This window comes from Arachis ipaensis, chromosome B10 (genome assembly GCF_059453495.1).
Source record: "Arachis ipaensis isolate K30076 ecotype BB chromosome B10, ASM5945349v1, whole genome shotgun sequence".
Lineage (NCBI taxonomy): Eukaryota > Viridiplantae > Streptophyta > Magnoliopsida > Fabales > Fabaceae > Arachis > Arachis ipaensis.
In genome coordinates this window covers 17,126,057-17,151,524 of record NC_142435.1, presented here as the reverse complement: position 1 = coordinate 17,151,524, position 25,468 = coordinate 17,126,057, and the positions used below count along the sequence as shown (strand labels likewise).

General features: G+C 35.3%; 1 protein-coding gene and 1 pseudogene across 1 annotated transcript; both read left to right on the top strand.

Moving 5' to 3' along the window:
- Window positions 1-804: 804 nt before the first annotated feature.
- On the top strand, window positions 805-6,628 carry LOC107623118 (Tetratricopeptide repeat (TPR)-like superfamily protein). The gene is made up of 5 exons (XM_016325275.3): window positions 805-1,269; window positions 2,470-2,589; window positions 2,702-5,560; window positions 5,803-5,920; window positions 6,339-6,628. The coding sequence occupies exons 2-3, from the start codon at window positions 2,565-2,567 to the stop codon at window positions 5,377-5,379; spliced, it is 2,703 nt and encodes a 900-aa protein (XP_016180761.1). The 5' UTR covers window positions 805-1,269; window positions 2,470-2,564; the 3' UTR covers window positions 5,380-5,560; window positions 5,803-5,920; window positions 6,339-6,628.
- Window positions 6,629-9,221: 2,593 nt separating this feature from the next.
- Window positions 9,222-10,047, top strand: LOC148579269 (uncharacterized; annotated as a pseudogene).
- The last annotated feature ends 15,421 nt before the right edge of the window (window positions 10,048-25,468 follow it).

The window sequence follows — 25,468 nt, the reverse complement described above, 5'->3', positions numbered from 1 at the left end:
GAGTTTCATCAAATAATTTATTTTTATTTAATTTATTTTAATTTTAGTTATAAACTCCCTCATTCTTAAATTAATTATATTTTTATTTAACAATAATTATAAACTCACTTATTTTTTAATAAATACTTATAGTATATAATAGTATAATAAATATAAATTAATTAATAAATTATTAAAAATTAAAAATAATAGTTATTTTAATATAAGAAACAAAATAAAAATATCTATAATAGAGTAAAAATAATAAAATATTTATTATTCTTATTCCATATTATTTTAAAATAGCTTGAAATTCTTAAAATGTTAGTAAAAATATGTATTTTAAATTTTAATTTTATATTTTTTAATTATTTTTATTTTTATTTACATAGGACCGAGTCAATCGGTTCAATCAGTGATCTACCGGTTAAACCAATAATCCAATAATCCAGTAATCTGACCGATTCGATCACTGATTCGGTTCTAACATCTATGCCCGAAATGACTTAAAATTGACTCAGAAAAAATAAATAAAATCCAGAAAAGGAGTGAAACTGGGGTTAGGCCATAGCTCGGGTCATCCAGACCTGACCCGGTCATCATATACATTACACAATTAGGGCTAAGACGAGGGTGTACACGCAACAACGCAGCCCTCAAGGTTTGTTTAGATGCCATTCTCAAAAGAGATTTTTTTAAAATAATATTTTTTTAAGTAATATCTTTTATATTAATCTAAATAAAATACTAAAATATAATTCAATCTTATACCCTTTACACGAAAGACAATACAAAAATTTAATTTAATGTCAATCGTTCAATTTTTGTCTCCAGTTTCTTCTTTCACTTTCTGTCTCCCTTCCATAGGCTACGTAAATCTCCCTCCTCCTCACTCGTCGCTCCTTCAAAAAATGGAGCAAATCGGAAAACGGCGACGGTGACAACTAGCAGTCCCCACTCCCCACGCTGACCCCTGACCTCGTCTTCTCTCCCACTCCCAGTCTCCCAGCACGCACCACGCAGTCGCACCCTCCTCCCCTCTTCGTCTTCTCAGCCCTCCGTGTCTCACACCAGTCACCGTCGAAGCTCGTCGTTCGACTGACGACGGTGACGACCAACGATTGACGTCCGACCACTGACGACCTACGGTGCTGCCCTGCTTCTCGGTGACCACTGACGCTTCTCTGCTTGGCCCGGTCGTCTTCTTCTTCTCTATTACTTCCCCGCCACTGCTCTGCTCTGCTAGTCTCGCTCCTTCTGCTCCGCTCTCTTCTCCGGTCTTCTTCTCAGGTAAATAATTAATTTTATTGCTTAATTAATATTCTGATTAGGGAATAGGGATTTTGATTATCAGAATTTGTGAATTTAGGGATGTGGGTGTTGATTTTGGTTATTAAAATTCTGATTAAGGGTGTGGATGTTGATGCTTCCAAATCCAAATGGAGCATATTTCTTAGCTTTTGCTACTGTTTTGAACTGAAGCAGATATTGTTACATAATTTAATTTCTCCTCTTGATTGCTTTGTCTTTAAATGGAGACTCAAGCTGCAAGCTTATTAAAATAAAATTAGGTGGTGGATAATATGGTGGTTAGGTTGCTTCAGTATGGTTAAAGAGATGTGTGATGATTGTCATGATTCCCTGCATTGTGGTTACGTGTTTGTGTGCTGACTTATGTGTGTTTGGAAGGTTGTGTTGTGTTGAATCCAGGTTTTAAACTGTTTATGTAAGTGATTTTTGTGGATGTATGTTGCAAATGGCTATGAAGCCATGAGGGAGTTAAGGTAGAAAAACCCCATCATCCCAAGAACATCAGATGAAGATAGATACTTAGACTTTGAAATTAATCCTTGGACATAGTTTATATTTTTATTGTGTCAAATTAAGATATTATTGTAGCGTGATTAATTTTATGTCTATTTTCGTATAAGTTATTTTTAGAATTTGAGACTTTGATTGTTGTTCAAATGTTACTGAAGACATGAATTTCAAATTTTAATTTTAAATTTTTGACTATTTTATATTTTTATTTAAATAAGACCGGATCAACCAGTTCAATCGATGACTCACCGGTTGAATCAGAGACTTAATGATCCAATAGTCTGAACGGTTCGATTACCGGATTGGTTCTGACAAGTATGGATATATCAATTACAGTTCTAACTAAAGATAATTACAATTGTAAATTAACAAAATGATAAAACTTAAACTTAATCCAGCTAAAAAAAGTTGAATTTAAAATAATATCATTTTATGATTTATTAATTAATTATCAGTTTCCACGGTTAGCAATAATTCTATATTAACAACTTATTTTAAATGTTGATATATGAATATTTCAAAAGGCTACTCACAATTATTAGAAACACATTATATTAATTAACCATAAAGTGTACTCCTAGAAGGAAAAAACAAAAATGCTTTCAGTTGGGAAGCCATTTAAAATTTCTAGCTAAATTTTTTTTTTTAATTTTGAGCTTCTCTTTGCAGAGTTGCTCTTCTCTTTACTCTGTTTCTTTTCATCTTCTCGGTGATCGGGTCGAGTTCTTCATTACTTGAACCATTCACTAACGAAGGCTGCACGAATGAAAATTCTCTCAAGAAGCCAAGGTCCTTTTTTTTTTCATTGTTCTTATCATCATAAATATGCTTTTTACAGTTTCATAGTTAAATTGAAGTCTTCTTGTTTGATGTTTTCTTTCCCTTTTTTGTGGGGTTGCAGTTCTAAAACTTCGATTTTTTCTGAGATGCCGAAAAAAGATTGAGCCCTTATCGAAGAGGTTCTCTTCACAGTGGTCAAATGGATTTCCTCCTTCTCCTGAGATGAACGGTAAAGTTGTTCCCTTTGTGGAAGAGAATGCAACAAAAGTGGAAGGTATCCGTAAGGCAGTGTTTGATGTGTGCGGGGTATTGGAAACTAGCATGTGGGGACCTGCCGTTGAGGATGCCCTCAAGGTGTATGATGAAATGCTTCAACCAGAACTTGTTGTTGGAGTGATAAGGAGGTTGAAGGATGTGAATAAGGCGTTGCATTTTTTTCGATGGGTGGAGCGGAAAACTGAAGAAGCTCATGGTCCTGAGGCCTACAATGCACTTCTCGTGGTTATGGCTAGGACTAGAAACTTGGTGTACTTGGAGCAGGTTCTTGAAGAAATGTGTGTGGCAGGGTTTGGACCAGATAACAATACTTGTATTGAATTGGTTGGTAGTTTTGTCAAGTCGCAGAAGTTGAGGGAAGCTTTTGGGATTATTGAGAGTATGAGGAAGTACATGTTTCGCCCTGCTTTTTCAGCTTATACTACATTGATTGGTGCGCTCTCTTCAGTTCACGAATGTGATTCCATGCTTACTCTCTTTCATCAAATGCAGGAACTAGGCTATGAAGTAAATATACACTTGTTTACTACGCTTGTTCGTGCGTTTGCAAGGGAGGGTCGTGTTGATGCTGCTCTTTCCTTGCTGGACGAAATGAAGAGTAATTCGTTTCATGCTGACCTTGTTCTCTACAATGTTTGCATAGATAGTTTTGGCAAAGTTGGCACAGTGGATATGGCCTGGAAATTCTTTCATGAATTGAAAGCACAAGGGTTGGTTCCTGATGATGTGACCTATACTAGCATGATAGGTGTTCTTTGCAAGGCTGAGAGGCTGGATGAAGCTGTTGAGTTGTTTGAAGAATTGGATCAAAACAGAAGTGTCCCGTGTGTATATGCTTATAATACCATGATTATGGGTTATGGTTCAGTTGGAAAATTTGATGAAGCATATGATTTACTCGAGAGACAAAAAAGAAAGGGATGCATACCTAGTGTAGTTGCTTATAATTGCCTTCTGACTTGCCTGGGTAAAAAGGGTAAAGTAGCTGAAGCATTGAGGATCTATGAAGAAATGAAAAAAGATGCGGCACCAAATCTTGCAACCTACAATATCTTGATTGACATGCTTTGTAAGGCAGGACAGCTCGAACCCGCTCTGAAGGTTCAGGAAGCCATGAAAGAGGCTGGTTTGTTCCCCAATATCATGACTGTAAATATAATGATCGATAGACTATGTAAAGCTCAAAGACTTGATGATGCTTGCTCCATATTTTTAGGATTGGATCATAAACTTTGCACCCCTGATGCAGTTACATTTTGTTCTCTTATTGAGGGTTTGGGTAGACATGGCAGGGTAGATGATGCCTACATGCTTTATGAGAAGATGTTAGATTCCGATCAAAGTCCAAATGCAGTAGTGTATACATCTCTTATTAGGAATTTCTTCAAGTGTGGTAGGAAGGAGGATGGTCACAAAATTTACAAGGAGATGATGCATAGGGGTTGTTCTCCTGATCTAACGCTCCTTAATATTTACATGGATTGTGTTTTTAAAGCAGGTGAAATTGATAGAGGAAGGGCTTTGTTTGAAGAGATAAAGGCTCAAGGGTTAATTCCTGATGTTCGGAGCTACTCAATTTTAATTCATGGTCTTGTGAAAGCAGGCTTTGCAAAAGAAACATACAAATTGTTTTATGAGATGAAGGAGCAAGGACTACATTTGGACACCCGCGCTTACAATGCTGTTATTGATGGGTTTTGCAAGTCTGGTAAGGTCAATAAGGCTTACCAACTGCTGGACGAAATGAAGACAAAGGGCCTGCAACCTACTGTTGTCACTTATGGATCTGTCATTGATGGACTTTCTAAAATTGACAGGCTCGATGAAGCATATATGTTATTTGAAGAAGTAAAATCCAAAGGTGTTGACTTGAATGTAGTGATCTATAGTAGTCTCATTGATGGGTTTGGGAAGGTGGGAAGGATTGATGAGGCATATTTAATTTTGGAGGAGTTGATGCAGAAGGGTCTAACTGCAAACACATTCACATGGAATTGCTTACTTGATGCATTGGTGAAAGCTGAGGAAATCGATGAAGCTCTTGTCTGCTTCCAGAATATGAAAAGTTTGAAATGTCCTCCAAATGAAATAACTTATAGCATTATGATAAATGGTCTTTGCAAGGTTAGAAAATTTAACAAGGCTTTTGTGTTCTGGCAAGAGATGCAGAAGAAAGGGCTAAAACCTAATACTATCACATACACAACCATGATTACGGGACTTGCAAGGGTTGGAAATGTTCAAGAAGCAAAAGGTCTCTTTGAGAGATTTAGGGCAAGCGGGGGCAGGCCTGATTCAGCTTGTTATAATTCTATGATTGAAGGATTAAGCAGTGTCAATAAAGCAATGGATGCATATACACTTTTCGAGGAAACTCGCACGAAAGGTTGTCGTATTTATAGCAAAACATGCGTTATTCTTTTAGATGCACTGCATAAGGCTGACTGCCTTGAGCAAGCGGCAATCGTCGGAGCTGTCTTAAGGGAAATGGCAAAGTCCCAACATGCCACAAGATTCTCTTGAGAATAAGTTATATATGTGTGTTGTACTGGTATTGGTATTGAAATCCGTTTTCCATATAAAAATTGTGTGCACCTTATCGCCCTTCACGTTGACTGCTCAGGCAATTTGTGAGATATTTAAAGACTTCTAATGTCACCACTTCTCTGGATAATGTTAATGGCTTAATGGTCTTAGCCCTAAGGTAATCCTTACAAATTAAAGTAGTTATGCATACTATTTTTTGAAGTATTGTGCTATAATTTATTGTTATGCCTGATGGTTATTTTCTGAGAAGGAATACACTGGATTTTTTTTCTATTATGTTTTGTCCTGTGTGCAATATATTTTTGTTGTTGTTGCTTTGTCCATAATAATGTTTTATTTTGAAGTGATTGATTCAAAAGGTATTGTTAATGTGATAATGTGTTTATAAACTTATTGCAGGGAACAAGTACCCAATCAAGTTACACCTTTGTTGTATTTTTTCCATTCTTGAAGAATATGTACACAAGATTTACTGCCAATGCAGTGTCTTCATTCTTCGAGTTCTTTCTATACTCAGGTAATTCTAAGTGAATGCCAATTTTGTTTCTTATTTGGCAAGAGTTATAACATCATTCATTTTTGTACACTCTTAATTTCTTTGAAAAATAATTGAAAGTATAAGAGAATGTTGGTTAACATTTACCTGGTATTGTAATTTAATGATTTATTGGCATCCTGTTGTTAATAAGCAAAGGAAATATTTGAAGTGCTTTGGTCACAAGTGTTAATAGCTTTCTGTCTTTGTACTATCATTTCCTTATTATATGATTTTAAGCAGCGCTTTGCAGAAAATGCTCAACTCATACTGAAATTTGAGCAGAACATTCTCCTTATTCTATAGATAGATAATATATATCCTTCACGATTTAATACATGGAATCCAAACTTAATTTTATATGTACACTTATAATCAAATATTGAACTCCATTACTTAGTTGGAAGGATGAACAATGGACCAATTTTCAACAATCTCACCTAGGTTCCATCACTGGCCTCCAATGATGAGCGTAAATGGAGGAGGATCAATGTTTTTGGCACAATGTTATGTACATTCTTAACTTTTATTGTTGCAACACAATGCAAACGCATGTAATTGGAATTGAATTTATTTATTCAATATGTATATTACTTTTTTAATTTTTTTGAAGTGATAGATGTCCAATTTATCTGATGGAGAATAATAAAAATTTATTTAAAGTATGTAATCTAAAATTCTTAAAACCAATTAGGTGTTTACTTTATCTCTTTTGTTGTAATTTCAATAATTCACCATGTCAAATTCGGAATTGATTATCTTTTACAGATTTACCAGCATTTTTTTTAAGTGCACAAGATGCTTTACACTTATGTCATTTCTAGACTTGATTCAACTTTGGTTTAAAACAAGTTAGAAACTTAAAATTGGAAAAGCATCATAAAGAAATTTTATAATAGCAAAAACAGGAAATATACCATGATCACGACACGAAAACACAAAGTCATGCAGTTCTATCTTAATCTGACAGTAGCGCTTACATTTTAGTTTGAAAAACGAATATGTTCTCACATTATATAATTAGTCAAAGGAAAACCAACTCGTGTTTGAATATTATTCCATGCTTGACGAAAACCAACTAAATTTTAATCAGTTGAATTAGTTTAGTGATTAACTCACTAATTTGCTTAAATAAATGGCAGAGGGTCGAATCTCGCGTTCGGGTTATTTGTACTTATTTATTTGGCGTACCAAGTTGATATATACCATATTATTAGATAGAGTGTGAGTTCCACACAACCACTCTTCATCTAATCTTTTGCTTCTTCTGATAATCGTGATCACTAGCATGGGGGAGCTTCAGGTTTTCATTTCCATGATCCTCCCTTTCTTCATCTTCTTGTTTATGTTGCTCACCATCTTTTGGAGGATGTCATCATGATCACTCATGAAGGATGTCATGGAGGCAGTTTAGGGTTCTCTGTTGTTGATCTGCATCCTCCATTTGGATAGGATACTCGAGAACATTGTGACAGATCATAGGGACAAAATTACAGTTGGTGGAGGAGGAGGAGGGGAAGATCTTGTTGATATTCTTTTAAGGCTTCAAAAGCAAAATGATCTCCAATATCCCTTATCAGACAGTGTTGTCAAAGCAATCATTTTGGTTAGTATGTTTCAGTTCAAAAACCATGCAAAAATTAAATTGATGTCATGACACTGATATGATTCTTTTTCTTCAAGCTTTTACAGTTTTGTCAAAGTAATCATTGATTAGTATTCTTTTGAATATGAAACCTTGCATATAATAGAGTTCCCTAAGATCACTCGTTTTTTTGTATTTTCATTTATATACTTGATAATGAAGATTGATAAACTGATGAACTCGTTTTATCCAGAAAGGTTCATTGATGATGATAACTCATCAGATGACTAATACAAGTTTATAGCAAACCTGAAGAACTTGAAATGGCTGAATCCTTTGGATTATCTGTAAGAAGAAAATACGATTTAGAGTTGATTCCTATCACTTATCACTCAGCAGAATAAAATGTAATTTTATTAGCACAAGTTCTCAAGTTAAGTAGAATAAAAGTTTTGAATGTAAATTTTACTAGACTATATATTCATATCTCTCATTTCATTTTATTATAGTGATAACCTATTTCTATAACTATGTATTATGTTAGGAGCTTAATCTAAATTAGTTACAAATATTGAACATATCTAGAGAAAAAAATTACTATACGTTAAACATAGTGAGAAACTACAAATTTTAATAAAACAAGATATTTAATATAATTTTTTTTTGTATTATCATTAACCATCCCATTTTTTTAATATAGAGGTGAAGATTGGAAAAAACATCCTACAAGAAGTTAAAAGTTTTAAGTATTTTGAGTGTATCATACAGGATAATTGAGAGATTGAACAGGATGTAAATCATAGGATCCAAACAGGTTGGTCAAAATAGCGGAGTACATTTGGTTTTATATGCGACAAAAAAGTGCCTTTAAAACTTAAAGGTAAATTCTATCGCACCCCTATAAGACCGGCTATGCTTTATGGTACGGAATGTTGGGCGGCTAAAGGGGAGCACAAACATAAGCTGAGTGTGGCAGAGATGAAGATGTTGAGATAGATGAGTGGTCATACGCGATTGGATAAAATAAGGAATGAAGATATAAGGGAAAGAGTTGGAGTAGCACCCATTGTAGAAAAGATGGTTGAATCGCGTCTCAAGTGGTTTGGACATGTGAGAAGAAGACCGATAGAACATCCAGTCAGGAGGGTGGATGAGATGGAAGATGGACAAAGGGCGAAAGGCAGAGGAAGACTTAAAAAGACCATCCATGAGGTGGTCAAACGAGATCTACATGTAAACAGTCTCTCTGTAGACATGATACATGACAAAGCACAATGACGTCATTTGATTCATGTAGCCGACCCTACTTAGTGGATAAGGCTTTGTTGTTGTTGTACTCTAAATTCTAAACAAAAGAAACTCATTCAATTTTTGAGAGATACTATTATCTATTATTTAACAACAATTCATTCATTTTTTAAAAATCTCTTCTCTAATTATTTTAAGAATTTTTCTCAATTTTCTTATACTACTTCATTTTGCATTGTAGTTCCAACTCTACCCTCCTTTCATTTAATTACGGAAATGTATATTCACTATTACAAAAGAAGAAAAGCATGCTTCTTCTCTTCATCTTCCTCTGTTCCTCATTCAGAGTAACATTTCTCCCATTTTTTCAGCTTCAGGCAAAGAAAATGCAATAACTTTTTCGAACCCCACTTCCCTTTTTCTTCAAAGTTCGAATCTTTTGCCCTTGTCATGTCAATTCAACCAAAAACCGAACCTGGGTCACTCCCCATTCTCTCATCAAACAACCGGTAACAAAAGCTTGGAGACGATGAGCATTCCTGAGCTCATTCAAATTCTTCGAGTTAAGTGGCAAAAAGAGGATTATGACAGAGTTGAAAAGGCTTTGGTAGCAAGAGAGGAAAAACTTAAAACCAAGGTTGGTCAACTTGAAGAGAAGTTTCAGATTCAGAGTCTAGCTACGATTGATGCTGAGAAGGTACAAGGGCTTTATGAGACGTTGTTTAAGGAAGTGAAGGAAAGTGGGTTGGACAAGGAAACCATTGAGAATTTGAGGGAGAAGAACAAGGAGTTAGAGTGCGAGAATCTTAAGTTGTTGGAGTTGAAGAACAAATGTGAGGTTGATGGCAATGCTGTTGATGAATTAAGGAAGAAAGTGGCTGAGTTAGAGGCTGAAAAAAAAGAATAATTTGGATAGTTGAATGATGAGAATGAGAAGTTGGAAGATGAGAAAATAGAGGATCAGTCTATAGCTCGCAAGAAAAATTTTAGCTTGAAAAGAAAAAGAGTGGAGATTGATACTCAGAAGAATAAAATGGTAGATCTAATCAACTTTAAAATTGCGGGAAAAAAGATTGGTTTGGGAGAGATAGAAAAATTTATCAAAAATCAAAAAGAATTTCATGGATATAAGAGAAATGATGATCCTTTATCTATATGGAGTGAGCACTTTCCATTTATGTTAATAGCTGATGAGTATGGACAATGTTATCCTGACGTGAACTTGGTTCATGATGTGAGTGATATTGGTATGGAAATAGATGCTCTTAATTGTTGAAAAAAATTGAAGGAATAAAGTGCGATGTATAATTTTTCAACGTACTCTCTCTTATATTTTTTTTGTCTCACTTATAATAATTAATGGTGAGAAATTACATTTTATTCTTTTAATTGTTAAAAAAAAATAGAGATGATCTATTTCCTATTGGTATAGCTCAATATTTTTTTTTTTTACTAAAGATAGGAGACTCAAACCCGCAACCTCTTAATTGAGTATGTGGAGATTATCCCATTTGAGCTATTACTTATTGGCGGTATAGCTCAATATTTACAGGTAAGTTTTTGTTAAAATGTATTAAGTTATTTATTATGTTGTAATGAGACTATAAAGGTAATTTATTAAGTATAGCTCAATATTATGCTGACACATATATAGGACACAACACGACACAGGACACGCCGACACGCAAATTTTAAAATCTTATAAGACACGGAGACACGCATACATATAAAATATAAAATATTTTTTAAATAAATCGTAATGATATTTTAATATTTTATTGATATTAAAATATAAATTAATTTTTTTGATTATTTTTAATGTCTTATTTTAATTATATCAAGTATTTAAAATATTTTTGTTTTAATAAATAATAATATATACTATATCTAAATTTATTTTAAAAATATATATTAAGAATAAGACTGAAGACACATAATGATATTTAGGTGTGTCAAAGCGTGTCTGGAGAAGAATTTTTTTATTTTTTATTAAGATACAATTTGACATAGCAGACACTATGTCTATGAAAAAACTTATGCAGAAAAATCTAGAAAAAGAGAAGAAACTCCAGGTCATTTTAGAGTAGATAGACTCGAAAGATGAAAAAATGAAAAACTTAACAGAACAGATGTTACTATTAGAGGAAAAGGAAAAAAAATTGGATGAAGAGAAAGTTGATTTGTAGACAAAGGTAATTGAGTTGACAATAAAAAAGATGTTTGAGACCGAGAGGGATAACCATGGAATAGAAATGTTTATCATTGGATTTGATAGAGAGCAGAAAGTCATTAATGGTCAGCTGATTGATGAGGATCAGGATCAAGAGGGTGGAAGTAAAAATGTGACCGTCTCCCCTGATGTTTGTTTTATGTAAAAGAATATTTTTTTTGTTTCTGTTTAAATAGATGATATTAGATGGATTTTGATGATAATATTTTAGTAGATTTATGACCTAAGTTTAATTTGGTCAAATATGGCATGTTTATTATTTTGGAACAGTTTTTAATATTTGAAGTATTTTGGATAAATATAATTGAAGTATGTTTCATGTTTTTTTTTTTTTTTGGTGACTAAGTATGTTTCATGTTTTAATTGTTTGCATGATAATTGTTTTGCTATTCTAAAATATGTTGTGAAAAAAAAAGTTGCTGTTTCGACTTATAGGTCGTCGGTATGAGTTTTGCTTAATTAGAAGATATATAGAAATAATAATAAAAAAAATGTGGAGAAGTAAATGGTGGTTTGTTTATACAAATATCTATAGATAAGTATAAATATTATAAAAGATAAAGTAACTTATATGTGTTGTTCTTAAAATTGCAAAAGTGAATAAATATAATTAATAGTAATTGATGAGGAGCAATTTTAATAGGTCAAATAGATAGCCTTGATTGTCACTAAGTTGTTTTGTTTGACTAATTTGCAGGAGTAAAATTATTTTATAGGAATTATTAGATGACCAGTGTAATTGGTCGGTTTAAAACTTGGTTATGGAAATAGCGTATATAATATCGATTAGCATGGGGTTTTGCTTTGGCTTATAGGTCAGTTTGTGTTTCTAACATTAAAGAGATAAGAAAATGAAATATAACAACTGATACAGTGTACATCAATTACGAGTTATAGTTCGGAGATGCATAATCCTCAGTCGTAACCGATGATTTACAATAATTAGCATTAATTTCTGTTCAATAACGTCGGATATGCAGTTACTTTTTCTTTTGGGCGTTATAACTTGGACAAAACAGCTAACCTCGCCCAACCGAGTATAAAGCAGAATGAGAAAACAGTGAAAGGTACGCAACTTCTTTTGAGTAATGATTCCTATCTACTCATACTTTTATTGACTTGAGCATCGGAGTGCCTTTGCAGGTATCCACCTCCACTGTTCCTCCTTTGCCGACGTATACCAAGTTCCAGCTTTGAGGAGTCTACCGATCTCCATCAGAGAACAGGATATACTTAGGATTAATCAGGCAAGAACATTTGGCGCCCACCGTGGGGCCCGAAAAGCAAAAGATATCACTCGCTGAAGGTCCCAGAACACCCTAACGTTCGCACATGGCTGACGTTCCCCCTCCTACCTCATCCGAGCTTCTGAGGATGGTGACCGAGCTTCAGCAAGCAAATCAACGAATGGCGGAGGACAATCAAAGGATGCAAAACCAAATCGCGCAACTGATTAATGCCCGAATAGAGCACCATAATGATCACCATGAGCGACAAGAAAATGATGAGCGTCAGTCGGCTCCGACCCATGTCTCTGAGACACCTCAGAGTAATGAGGAAGGAGGCCACCACAATGAGGAAGGCCAACCTGATGCTGAGGAAGATGGACGCGACAACTCCGCCGGCCCATTCACGGCCGATATAATGAATTTTCAATTGCCTAGGCAATTTACCCTGCCGACGACTTTGACCCCAGATGATGGGCTCGGAGATCCCAAGCAACACATTAAAGAATTCCGATCTATTATGATCGTTAACGGTGCATCAGATCCTATTTTATGTCGTTGTTTTCCCTCATTTTTAGATGGTCCTACACTTGACTGGTTTTGCTCTTTGCCTGCAGATTCCATATCACGCTTCCAGGAGTTGGCGAAGTAGTTTGAGGATCACTTCGCAGCGTCAGCGATATACTTACATGATTCTGACTATTTGACGACCATTAAACAAGGTCCACAAGAGAGCCTGAAAGATCACATTACCCGCTTCACAAAGGTCGCTATGAGGATCCCCGATCTCCATCCTGAAGTTCATCTCCATGCCATTAAGAGCGGCCTCCGCCCAGGTAAATTTCAGGAGATTATCGCCGTGGCCAAGCCTAAAACTTTGGCCGAGTTTCGTGAAAAAGCCAAGGGACAGATTGACGTTGAAGAGCTTCGACAAGCACGGAAGACAGAAAGGTCGGCTACAAGCAAAGACGACAATAAACCTCGGGATAGCAAGAAAGCATTTAAGCCGGTACCTCGTTATGAGTCATATACTCAATTCAACGCAAAGAGGGATGACATCATCAAAGAGATACTCAATTCTAAGCTAATCAAGCCTCCCCGTAAAGCTGGTAATTACCCAGAATTAAAAGGCGTGGACAAATCAAAATATTGTACTTTTCATCAGAAACATGGACATACAACCGACGAGTGTGTGATTGCTAAAGATCTCCTCGAACGCCTAGCAAGGCAGGGCCACCTTGACAAATTTATCGCATGGCACATGCAAAAGAACACTGTCCCTGCTCCTGATACAGCAACAGCAGGCCCGTCCTCAAAAGGCAAAGAGAAAGCTCCGGCCCAACCTAGAGGAGTGATAAATTGTATTTCGGGGGGTTATGCTGGAGGCGGACATACAAGCTCAGCACGAAAATGCACTTACAGGGCCATGTTAGCAGTTACAGATGCCCCCAACAATCCTCATCCGACGACGAACGTTCCAGAAATGACCTTCCGATCAGCCGACTTTAATGGTGATGATACCAATCTAGACGACCCTGTTGTCATCTCCGTTCAGCTGGGCGATTTGATAGTCTGAAAAGTCTTACTTAATCCAGGAAGCAATGCCGATGTGTTATTTTTCACCACCTTTGAAAAGATGAGGCTGAGCAGCAACATTTTGCAGCCATATCTTGGAGACTTGGTCGGATTCTCCGGAGAACGAGTTCCTGTCATGGGTTCGGTGTGGTTACAAACCACACTCGGTGAGCAACCATTATATAAGACACAAGATATTCAATATCTTGTAGTCGATTGCTTTAGCCCTTATAATCTTATATTGGGACGACCTTTTTTTAATAGATTTGCTGCAATTGTGTCCATAGTTCACCTTTGTGTCAAGTTTCCTGTGCAGGACAATGTTGTGGCTACGATTCACGGTGACCTTCATGAAGCTCGGCAGTGCTATAACACAAGCTTGAAGCCTATCAAAAAGAGCGGCCCAACCCAGGTCAACTCCATACAATCCGAGCAGATAATACTCGCCGAACTCGATCCTCGGGCCGACTTTGAAGATCGGCCCATGACAAATGAAGAATTGACAAAGGTCACTTTAACTAATGACTCAACGAAGTTCACATTTGTGGGAACTTCAATGAGTACTGAAGACGGAAAAAGGCTTCTAAACTTTCTACGACAAAATGCCGACCTATTTGCGTGGACTTCTGCTGATATGCCAGGAATAGACCCGTCTGTTATAACACACAAATTGGCGATCAGTCCAGCAGCTCGACCGATCTCCCAGAAAAAGAGAAACCTCGGCACCGAGAAACGACAAGCATCCATAGCCGAGGTTAAAAAGCTCATCGACACCAATTTTATCAGGGAAATCAGGTTCACCACTTGGCTGGCCAATGTCGTTATGGTAAGAAAGAATAAAGGTAAGTGGCGCATGTGCGTTGACTTTACTGACTTAAATAAGGCATGTCCTAAAGATGCTTATCTTTTACCCTATATTGATACTCTGGTTGATAACTCTTGTGGTTACGGTTGTTTGAGCTTCATGGATGCATATTCTAGTTATAATCAGATTCTCATGCATCCATCAGACCAAGAAAAAACGGCCTTTATAACCGAGATTGGTAATTACTGCTATAATGTTATGCCTTTTGGTTTAAAGAATGCAGGGACAACATACCAACGGCTAATGAACAAAGTCTTTGAGCAGCAAATAGGACGGAATATAGAAGTTTATGTTGATGACATGGTCGCCAAAACAAAGCTCGGCAACTCCCACATCCAGGACCTAGCCGAGATCTTTGGACAAATCCGACGTTTCAACATGAGATTAAATCCTGAAAAGTGCGCCTTCGGAGTTCAGGGAGGGAAGTTCCTTGGATTCATTCTCACTAACCGAGGAATCGAAGCAAATCCAGAAAAATGTCAAGCAATACTCGATATGCAAAGTCCAACGACAATAAAGGAGGTCCAAAGGCTAACAGGGCGACTAGCCGCTTTATCAAGATTTTTACCATGTTTGGCATCTAAATCTTCAAACTTTTTTCAATGTTTAAAAAAGAACACAAAACATTTTGAATGGAACAAAAACTGTGAAATGGCCTTCACGAGTTTAAAACAATTTCTTTCAAAACCCCCTGTTTTACAAAGGCCAAAGCTCGGTGAGCCATTATATATATATTTATCTATTACTGATGTTGCAATTAGTTCTGCCCTTGTAAAAGAAACAGATAAAGTCCAACAGCCAGTCTATTTTGTGAGTAAGTCATTACAAAACGCCGAGCTTCGTTACCCGAAGTTGGAAAAGCTTGCCTTGGCCCTAGTTTTCTCATCGAGACATCTCCGACCATATTTCCAGAGTCACACGATTATTGTTAGAACTGGACAACCTCTTCGGCAGGTTCTTTCAAAACCCGAGCTTGCAGGGAGACTTATCAAGTGGGCCATCGAGCTTTCAGAATTCGATATTCAATATTAGCCAAGAGGATCAATCAAGTCTCAATACTTGGTTGATTTCGTCGCTGAACTCACAGAACCATATACAGATGCACCAAGCTCAGAATGGACCTTGTTCGTTGATGGAGCCTCAAACCCTCAAGGGTCTGGAGTAGGGGTGTTATTAGAAAGCCCGGAAGGAATAACCTTGGAACATTCTCTACGTTTTTCTTTCAAGGCCAGCAATAACCAGGCGGAATACGAAGCCCTTATTGCTGGGCTCAGGTTAGCCATGGATTTACACATTACCAGCTTAAAGGTTTATTGTGATTCATTATTAGTGGTTCAACAGGTAAATCAAAGTTTCCAAACAAAAGATCACATTTTGCTAAAATATCTAGATATTGTTCAACAATTGATGAACAAATTTTCAAAAATTGAAATTTGCCATATTTCTTGAGATCAAAATAACAGGGCAGATATTTTATCAAAACTAGCCACTACACAATCACATACAGCAACACTTTTACAATCGACTTTAGATAAGCCCAGCATTCATACAGTTAACATTTCAAATATTTTAAGTAATCAAAGTTGGCAGTAACCTTATATGAAATACCTCCGGGATGGTTCCATCCCGGACGAGGTTTCAGATCAGAAAAAATTTAGAAGGCAGGCCTCTTTCTTTACGTTACTGAATAACACCTTGTATAGGCGGGGATATTCCCAACCACTTTTGAAATGTTTAGACAAGATAGAAGCCGATCTTGCACTAGCCGAAGCTCACGAAAATATCTGCGGTACACATTCTGGAGCATGAAGCCTTGCACAAAAAATACTCCGTGCCGGTTTTTACTGGCCGACATTGTGGGAGGACAGCAAACAAAAGGTCAGAACTTGCGACAATTTTCAGAAGCATGCCCCGATCATTAATCTACCGGCCGAGTATCTTCACCATTCAATAATAAGTTGGCCCTTCAACCACTGGGGAATTGATATCCTCAGGCCATTCCCCACTGTCCCAAGACAGGTGAAATATCTGGTGGTTGCAATCGACTATTTCTCTAAGTGGATTGAGGCAACCCTTAGCGAAAATCACATCATCACAAATGATATCCTTTGTATGGAAAAATATCATCTGCCGATTTGGTATACCTCGTCATATTGTGACTGACAATGGTCGACAGTATACCGACCATAATTTCAAAAATTTTTTGCAGAATCTAAAAATAAAGCAACACTTCTCATCTGTGGAAAATCCGCAATCTAATGGCTTAGCAGAGGCAGCAAATAAGGTCCTCCTTCAAGCACTAAGGAAAAAGCTCGACACTGTGAAAGGACTATGGACCGAGCTTGTTCCCGAAATACTATGGGCATATAATACTACAACACATTCAACAACTAAGGAGACCCCGTTTCGCCTAGTATATGGATCTGAGGCAATGATTCCCATTGAAATATCTCACAATTCAATGCGGGCACAAGCTATGCACCATGATCAAGCTCGGCAAGCAGAACTTGACTTAATCGAAGAGGTACGAGAAACAGCGGCAATACGACACCGAGCATTGCAACAACAGCTCGGTCGATGACATGCAAGGAAGATACTACCAAGATCATTTAAGATCGGCAATTTAGTATTGAGGAAAACTGAGCAGGCCCGCCGACCTCCTTCCCACGGAAAACTCGCAGCAACCTGGGATGGTCCATACCGAGTATGCGATGTCCTTGGAAAGGGAGCCTATCAACTGGAACAGCTAGACGGCACCAAAATTCCCAGCACTTGGAATGTCAATTCTTTAAAGTAATATTTCAGTTAACGCAGCATGCTAGTACTCTTTTTCCTACCTTGAGATTTTTTCCCAGAAAAAAGGGATTTTGCTCATGGAGGTTTTAACGAGGCTAGCTTACCTAGTATGAGTTGTACAGGTATTGCTTTTAATAAATTCTAAATTTTCTCGTAGCAAATAGTATACCCTTTATTTTTACATTATCATGCCTCATTTACGTCCAAGCCAAAGTCGCATTATCCATACACGATTGCGCAAAAACAAGCTAAGCTATGCTTAAACTGTAACATACAGACATTATGCCCTTTCAAGGGTATCAGCATACTAAATAGGAAAGTTCAGAAGCTAATTCACCAGATATCGCATAAACACATATGTTCTAACCAAAACAGAAAAGAACTGATTACAGTTCCTGAACAAGCCAGTCATACATCAAAACGTAAAAGAAAGCATAAAAGGTTCCTTATGGCTAGCCCAATACAGTAATTTGATAAAAACCATATACAAAACAAATCATTAATCAGCCAAATTGTCACCATTCTCCTCAGCAATCTCTTCATCATCCACAAGTTCACCATCTCGAATTACCTTACTAGGATCCATGGCTGAGAATTCCCCATCAGGAACAAGGAACTTGGCTTGCTTAACAGCTCGCTCAAATCCTTCTGCGAAAGCATCCAAAATATCTCCCTCTTTGTTACTTTCCATCTCTTTCATTTTTGCAGACAACTCAATAACCTGGTTACTTATCCCAGCGAGTTCATTTACTTTCTTCGTCAGCAAATCAGCATCATTAACCCGAGCTTCCTTTTCTTTTTTCAACTCCTCCTCTACATCAGACAGTTTTTTCCTCAACTCAGTCAATGATGTATCCTTTAAACCTAACTGTTCCTTTAAAACCGCAATTTCAGAAGTTTCATACAACAGCTTTCGGTGCTTCTTCTCTTAGCTACGACCAATGCTGGCCAACCGAAATCCCAACACCTACAATTTGAGAGCCAAACATACATAAAAAAATAACAAAATAACGACAGAACAGAAAAACCAATATTCATAACACCGGCCTGTAGAAACTGGTCAATCCCTATATCTCCAGCTTCATCCACTCGGGCTATATTAGCCACGGATTGAACAACTTCGTCTGCCACAAGGTTAAAAGGGAACTTCCGACTCCAAACGGACGATCCCTCCTCTTCGTTCTCAAAACAAAGAAATTTTTCTTGTTTGGAAAAATCTTCAAGCTGGATCACATCACCTTTGCTCTGCTCAGCATCCAAAACTATGGTATCTGATTTCCTCTTCTTAAACACAATTCCCTTTTTCTTTGGTGCGGGCTGATTTACCTCCGCCTCACCATCAACCTTATCAACATTAGAAGAATAACCTTCAAAGTTCTTCGCTTTGAAACGGGACCTCAAAGTGGAAGCCGATACTCCAGGAAACTTACCAGCTGCAAAAAGTCACCAAAAAAGGAAATGTATTAGATTACATGTCAGAAATAGATAAGAAAATTCATTATCTAGTTTCCTCACCGAAATAATCCAACACTGCCGACCTATTTTTTTCCCAAATAAGCAGATCAGATATAGATATGAAACCCCCTTTATCCACAATCTCAACTAAAAACAAGATAACACATTCATTTCGGCTACTAATAAGCTCAGGACCCAGTATGTGTTGCGGTTGACAACACCAATACATTAGGAACTTTTCCCCCCAAATGCTCATCCAAGTAGAATGGAAACTCCTCATCCACTGACTTCACTTTTAAAAACATTTCTTTAAAATCTTTAAAGGATGATTTATACAGTTTGAAAATCGAAAACCCTGGAGTACTATTTAAATTTATCCATAAACCTTTCCAAACCCATTTTGCTTGAAACAAGGAAAAGAATAGTTCCAAGTCAGGTTCAATTTCAAAAAATTCCATTAGGACCTGGAAACATTTGATGAATGCCCAGCCATTAGGGTGGATTTGGGAAGGTGCGCAGTTCATCTGTTTCATTACGTCACATTCAAACTTTGAAAAAGGAAGTCTAACGCGTAGCTCTTCCATCACACAGCTATACATGTAAAAATTTTCAAAATCCTTTTTTCTATGAAAATACGATCAGCCCGGCTACATGGCAATAGTTCTAGATGAAACCCAGGTTTTACTATCCTAGACAAGTTGACTCTATCAACACTATCTCTGTCAGAAAACAGCGAAGCCCGAATATGGACATCACCATCAACCCATTCATAAGAATCGTTGTCTTCAATTTTAGGTAGAGCTTTCTTCTTCTTATCACTAATCTTTTGACTAAGACATGGAATAATTTGGAATGGTAAAAGATGAAGAAAATTTACTAACCTCTGATTGTCATCCTTCCTTAAAAGCTCCTGAAGATAACTCCCAAGTTACCCCACCAAATAACTACCACGCATAGACTCTAACCCACTCTTTAGTTAAACTGTTCAGTTCCACTATTAAATCTTAACCATTAAAGCACAATGCACTTACAACGGTTAACAAGTGACATTGGTAATTGCACCAAAATATGACAATAATAAATAACAAACGTGTCAAACGATGAGAACCATTAACTCAGTGCATTCGCCAGGCTTTTCATGTTCCAAGAAGTATTTAAATGAGCCACGTTGATTTGGGGGATCCATATACCGAGCTATAACTCGTTAAACTTAAAAGCTCAACCTGTCTCCTTTAAGTCAGGCTAAGCTTGAGGGCTGTGATATGACCAGTGTACATCAGTTACGAGTTATAGCTCGGAGATGCATAATCCTCGGTCGTAACTGATGATCTACAATAATTAGCATTAATTTTTGTTCAATAACGTCGGATATGCAGTTACTTTTCCTCTTGGACGTTATAACTCGGACAAAACGGCTAACCTCGCCCAACCGAGTATAAAGCAGGATGAGAAAACAGTGAAAGGTACGCAACTTCTTCCGAGTAATGATTCCTATCTACTCATACTTCTATTGACTTGAGCGTCGGAGTGCCTTTGCAGATACCCACCTCCACTGTTCCTCCTTTGCCGACGTATACCAAGTTCCAGCTTTGAGGAGTCTACCGATCTCCATCAGAGAACATGATATACTTCGGATTAATCAGGCAAGAACAATAACAAAAAATATAGAAAAATAAAAAATATTATTTAATAGAGAACCTTTGGAATTGAAGGTGGCAGAGGTGTCTAGTTAAAATCTCTTCCAATAAAATTTAATATGGGATAAAATTCAAGTAGTTAAAAGAAAATACATCATTATAATAACGTGTTGTCTTCTAAATTGTTATCTGTTGCCGAATTATTAGAAGGTGGCTACTCTGATAAAGTTGTCAGTTTCAACTTTTTGTAAAGACGTTTTTCATTTTGTGGTTGTTATTGATTTAAAAGCGTATCACTAAAAGTGTTGCTTAAAGAGAAAGTGTTACCCTTAATCGTTAACTTGGCTCTGATACCAATTTTTCAAATTCGATTTTTCCATTAATTTTCTTTTCGAAATTTCTATTAACTCTTCATATTTTGCTTCGAATAAGTTTATAATTTGTATAGATTCAATTGGTGGTGTTTTATTTAAAGGATTTTGATAAAAATAATTTGCAACTTCATAATCTAAAGTATTGACCATTTCTACTATTTCTCTTGTATTTGTTATATGATCATTTATTACTAGTCTTTGATGTATATTTATAATTCTGATTTCATGTTTATAGTTTTTTAATTCTGTTTTAATTTCTATCATAATTATGATATTCATTTTTGCATGGATTATTGTATATAAAATCTTTTATCTGTTTGTCTTTTTCTTTAATATAATTTCTCAAATCCTCAAAAACTTCTTTTATTTCTACACTTTCTCTTGTTTCTAAATATATTTCTAATTTTTCAACTTCATTCTCCATTTTTTCTTTCAACAACTTTAATTCTTTTAAGCCATAATATGGTTTTCCAGGCATTTATAAATTTTTTAAGTTTAATTCCAACTTGTTTATATTTATTCTTATTTCTATCCTTTTTATTATAAGATCATCAATTTCGATCTGAAGATTATTTAATTCCCTTTTATACTCCTCTATTTTACTTTTTAATTTTTTCGCCCTTTTTCTTTTTATTTTATTTTCTGGTTTTTCAATCTTTTTATGCTTTATTATTTATTTTAGAATTTCTGCAAACTCTATCATCGATTCATCACTATTTTCTAGAGACTCTATTAATTTTTCTAGCTCTTCAACTTCTCTTTTTAACTTGTCATAGATTATTTTTAGAGCTTCAAATGCTCTTTGATTTATTTCAGAAAATTGTAAATAATTCAAACGATTTTCTCTTTCAAAAAGCTCTTGTTTCTTGTCTTGATATGTTACATATATTTCTTCTTTATTTATTGTCATAATTTAGTATTTAGGGTTTCATTTAATTTTTTGACTTTTTTTGTTAATTCTTTTATTTCAGAATTTTCTTCTTTAATTTTTAACTTAGATAAACTTAAAGGGCTATTAATTTTAGATTCTCTTATTTGAAAATTCGATGAAACCAATTTCCCTGATGGTTCTTTTAGTAATAAAACTGGGTTTTCAATAGCTTTATATTTTGGTATTTCTATTTTTACAATTTTCTGAAATAATTCATCGACATAAATTCTTTCTCTGTTTTTAAATATTATACTATGATGGCTATTTGTTAAAGCATAATTTATTGCATATGTAATTGAAAATGGTTCATCATTTTGTTCCATTAAATTTTTTCTGTGAAATTTATAAGCCAAACTTATAGATCTTCCAAGATTTTCAGTTGATAAAGGTTTAGCATATCCAAGATGGGCATTAAATTTTACATTTACGTTTGCCAAATTTCCATGAACAATTCCAATTATTTGATCTATTGGGTTATCAGTAATTCTTTTGTCACAGATTGCTAAACTTATTGGTGAATTAATTCCTTTCATATATGTAGATTTGATTAAGACTTGTATGGTACTAATATGAATCCATCCAATTTTAGATCTTTTTTGTTGATCATTAATTTTTTCAATCTGTTTACTCAATTCTTCATCATTTATCAAAGCTATTTCAAGTTCTCCATTGGCAGATTTTATCTTTATAGGGGCTTCAAGTTGAATTTTTCTATAGTATATTATATTTTTTCTATTAAAAACTTCTTTTAAAAGACTTTGTTTATTAAAATTTTCATTTGATTTGAGATTTAATTCTGTTTTTAAAACAGCCTGTTTTTCATTATCTAATAAAGCAGTTAATCTATAATAATCAGATTCTTCCGTTAATTCTAAACTTTCTAAATAATTCATAACTAAAAGACTAGGATGAAGATGTACCTTTCTGGAGAAAAACTTCCTTTATTTAGTATATTTTACAATAGATGTTTCTATCTCCAGAGGGGAGATTGTAGATACTAACTCCAGAGGGGAGTTTAAAACTATTTTTCCCTAAGAGAATTCTTTGTCAGACTATAGAATCGCCTCGACAGCTTCCTCCTTGCTCTCCTAGCATATGAGTACTCTTAGCCTTCTGCTTTCTATTTTCTGATGCCTTCTTCAATTGCCTAAACAACCTATTTATAATAGTTGGGTCTAATGGACAATTCCCATCCTTACCCTTCTTATGACGTCATTGCTTACGTTATTGTTTGTTATCTTGCACCAGCTACATTATTGGTGCTTTATGACCTAAGCGCTTACGTCATTATGCAATAATGTTGAGGGATGCTTCAGATGCACTGTCCTCTTCTTTTATCATGTGGGCTTCAGATGTATTGTCCTCTTCTTTTACCATGTGGGTTGATTCTGTTTCATTATTGCTTTCTTCAGATATTTCTGAGGCACATAGCTGGCACTTGTGGTCTTCTCTATCTTTTATCAAATAGCAGAGATTCTTCTTTATCCCTTCAGAGAGTTTTTCTAAAAGTCCAGATAAGTTGTAGAATGCTGATTCAAATTCTACTAAGAGTCTCATCTCTCTTTCTTCAATTTCATTTCTTTTGCTGGACACGAGCAGAGTATTTCTACTTTTATAATTAATCCTTGTGTGAGATTCCTTTGTTATTTTTTGAGTTCTTTCAAAGACCCTTGCTAATGTGCTGGCTAGCCTTCCTTCATGACTGTAAATTGTTAGATCTTGAATTTGATCAATTGGTTGAAAATTTTCTGGAAAGACGGACATGAATATTACTTGGTGTGCTAGAACCAAGCATTCTTCTTCTTCATTAAAAATAGGTTGACTGTTTGTAAATTTTAGGGATACATCCCTTGGATTTACATTGTCAATCATATTTTTAAATCTCTTTACTGTATCAACAAATCCTGCAGGAAACTCACTAATAATTTTTAGATCATTAAAAATTAAAATTGTATCAATTAATCCATACTGGAAGAACTGATAAGTGTCAGATGGAGAAGCATCTGAAAAGATAACCAGCTTTGTTAGCTGTTCTTTGGCAATAGGATAATATCCCAAAATTGCCCTTTTTTCTTCAGTCTAATTCAGGACTATATTAAGGGTTTCTCTGAGATTTGATTTACAGACCCTTTTCTTTTTCTTGATTTCAGCCCTTGTAGGAATGTTTCTTATTATTCCTGTTCTCTGGGTTTGAATTGGAGCTTTATCTGCTCTTTTTAGGGTTTGCTCTGGATGAAGAGCTTTATATTCCCTAAAGGATTCTTTTGCCTCTTCCAGTGTTAAAAATCCTCCTTTATGAATTACCCTTGATTGATGTGTGAATGGTGCTGCTTTTTCCCAGGCATCATATACTCCTTTCATTGGGCCATTATAAATTACATAATATTTTTTATCCTGGGTGAATTTTTTAATAATTTCAGCAATTGTTATATTTTCTGAAATTTTTTCTTCACCTGACTTGTCCACCATGCTTAGCTGGCTGAACTCCGATGGTTTCGGTTGTTGTGTTGATTTCATTGCTTGAATGTCCTTCTTGAGAGATTGGATCTGTGTTCTTATTTGCTGACAATGCTTGCATTTTTCGAGCTCTTGCTCATATTTTTGAATTTCTTGATCTAATGCGTTGTAGACGAACTCCATTCTCTTATTAATGTATCTGCAATAACATTTTTGTCACCCTTAATATATTCAATTTTTATTGGATATTGTAATAAAAATAATTTCCATCTTACCAATCGTCCATGATTATAATCAACTTTTAAATTATATCGTATGAAACCTGTTAGGTAACTTGAATCTGTCCTTAATGTAAATTCTCTGGGTAGTAAATCAATTTTTTATTTTTTAAGAGATTTAATTGCTGCTAGAGTTTCCTTTTCATGAGTAGTATATCTCTGTTCTGTTGGAGTGAAAGTCCCTGAAATATACCTGCAAAGTAATTCCTTTGGGGAATATTTAGAATCTAGTGATTCTTTTTCTTGTTCCAAACTTCTTATAGCTTTCTTAGCTTTTAGACATTCTGACCAGGTTATGTCTGAAGCATCTGTTTCTACTATTAAGTAGTCGTTTTCTTCTGGAATATAAAGTTCTAGAAGTTTTTCACATAATTCTTTGACTCTTTGAATTTGCATACTATCTTTTTCTTCCCATTTTCATTCTTTTTTAGTACTTATTTTTGGAAATAAGTTTTTAGTGTATTCTGTTATATTCTTTAAAAATCCTTGATCAGAAATATAATTTATACACCCTAAAAATCTTTGTAATTGTTTTCTATCTTCTATTTTATTAGGAAATAAATTTATCTTTTCTAAAATATTTGGTTGAAGTTTTAACTTTCCTTGAGTGGATAGAATTAATCCAAGGAACTCTATTTCCTGTTTTGCTATTCTTGCTTTCTTTTTGCTAAGAACTAATCCTTTTTCTTTACATCTTTCTAAAACTATTAATAATTTTTGAAGATGATCTTCTCTATCCTGTTTTGTAAAAAGTTAATATATCATCAATGTAAACTAAAACAAATTCATTTAACTCTTTTAGATTTTCTTCCATAAATCTTTGATAAATACCTGGGGCTTGTTTTAATCCGAATGGTAATACATTCCATTCAT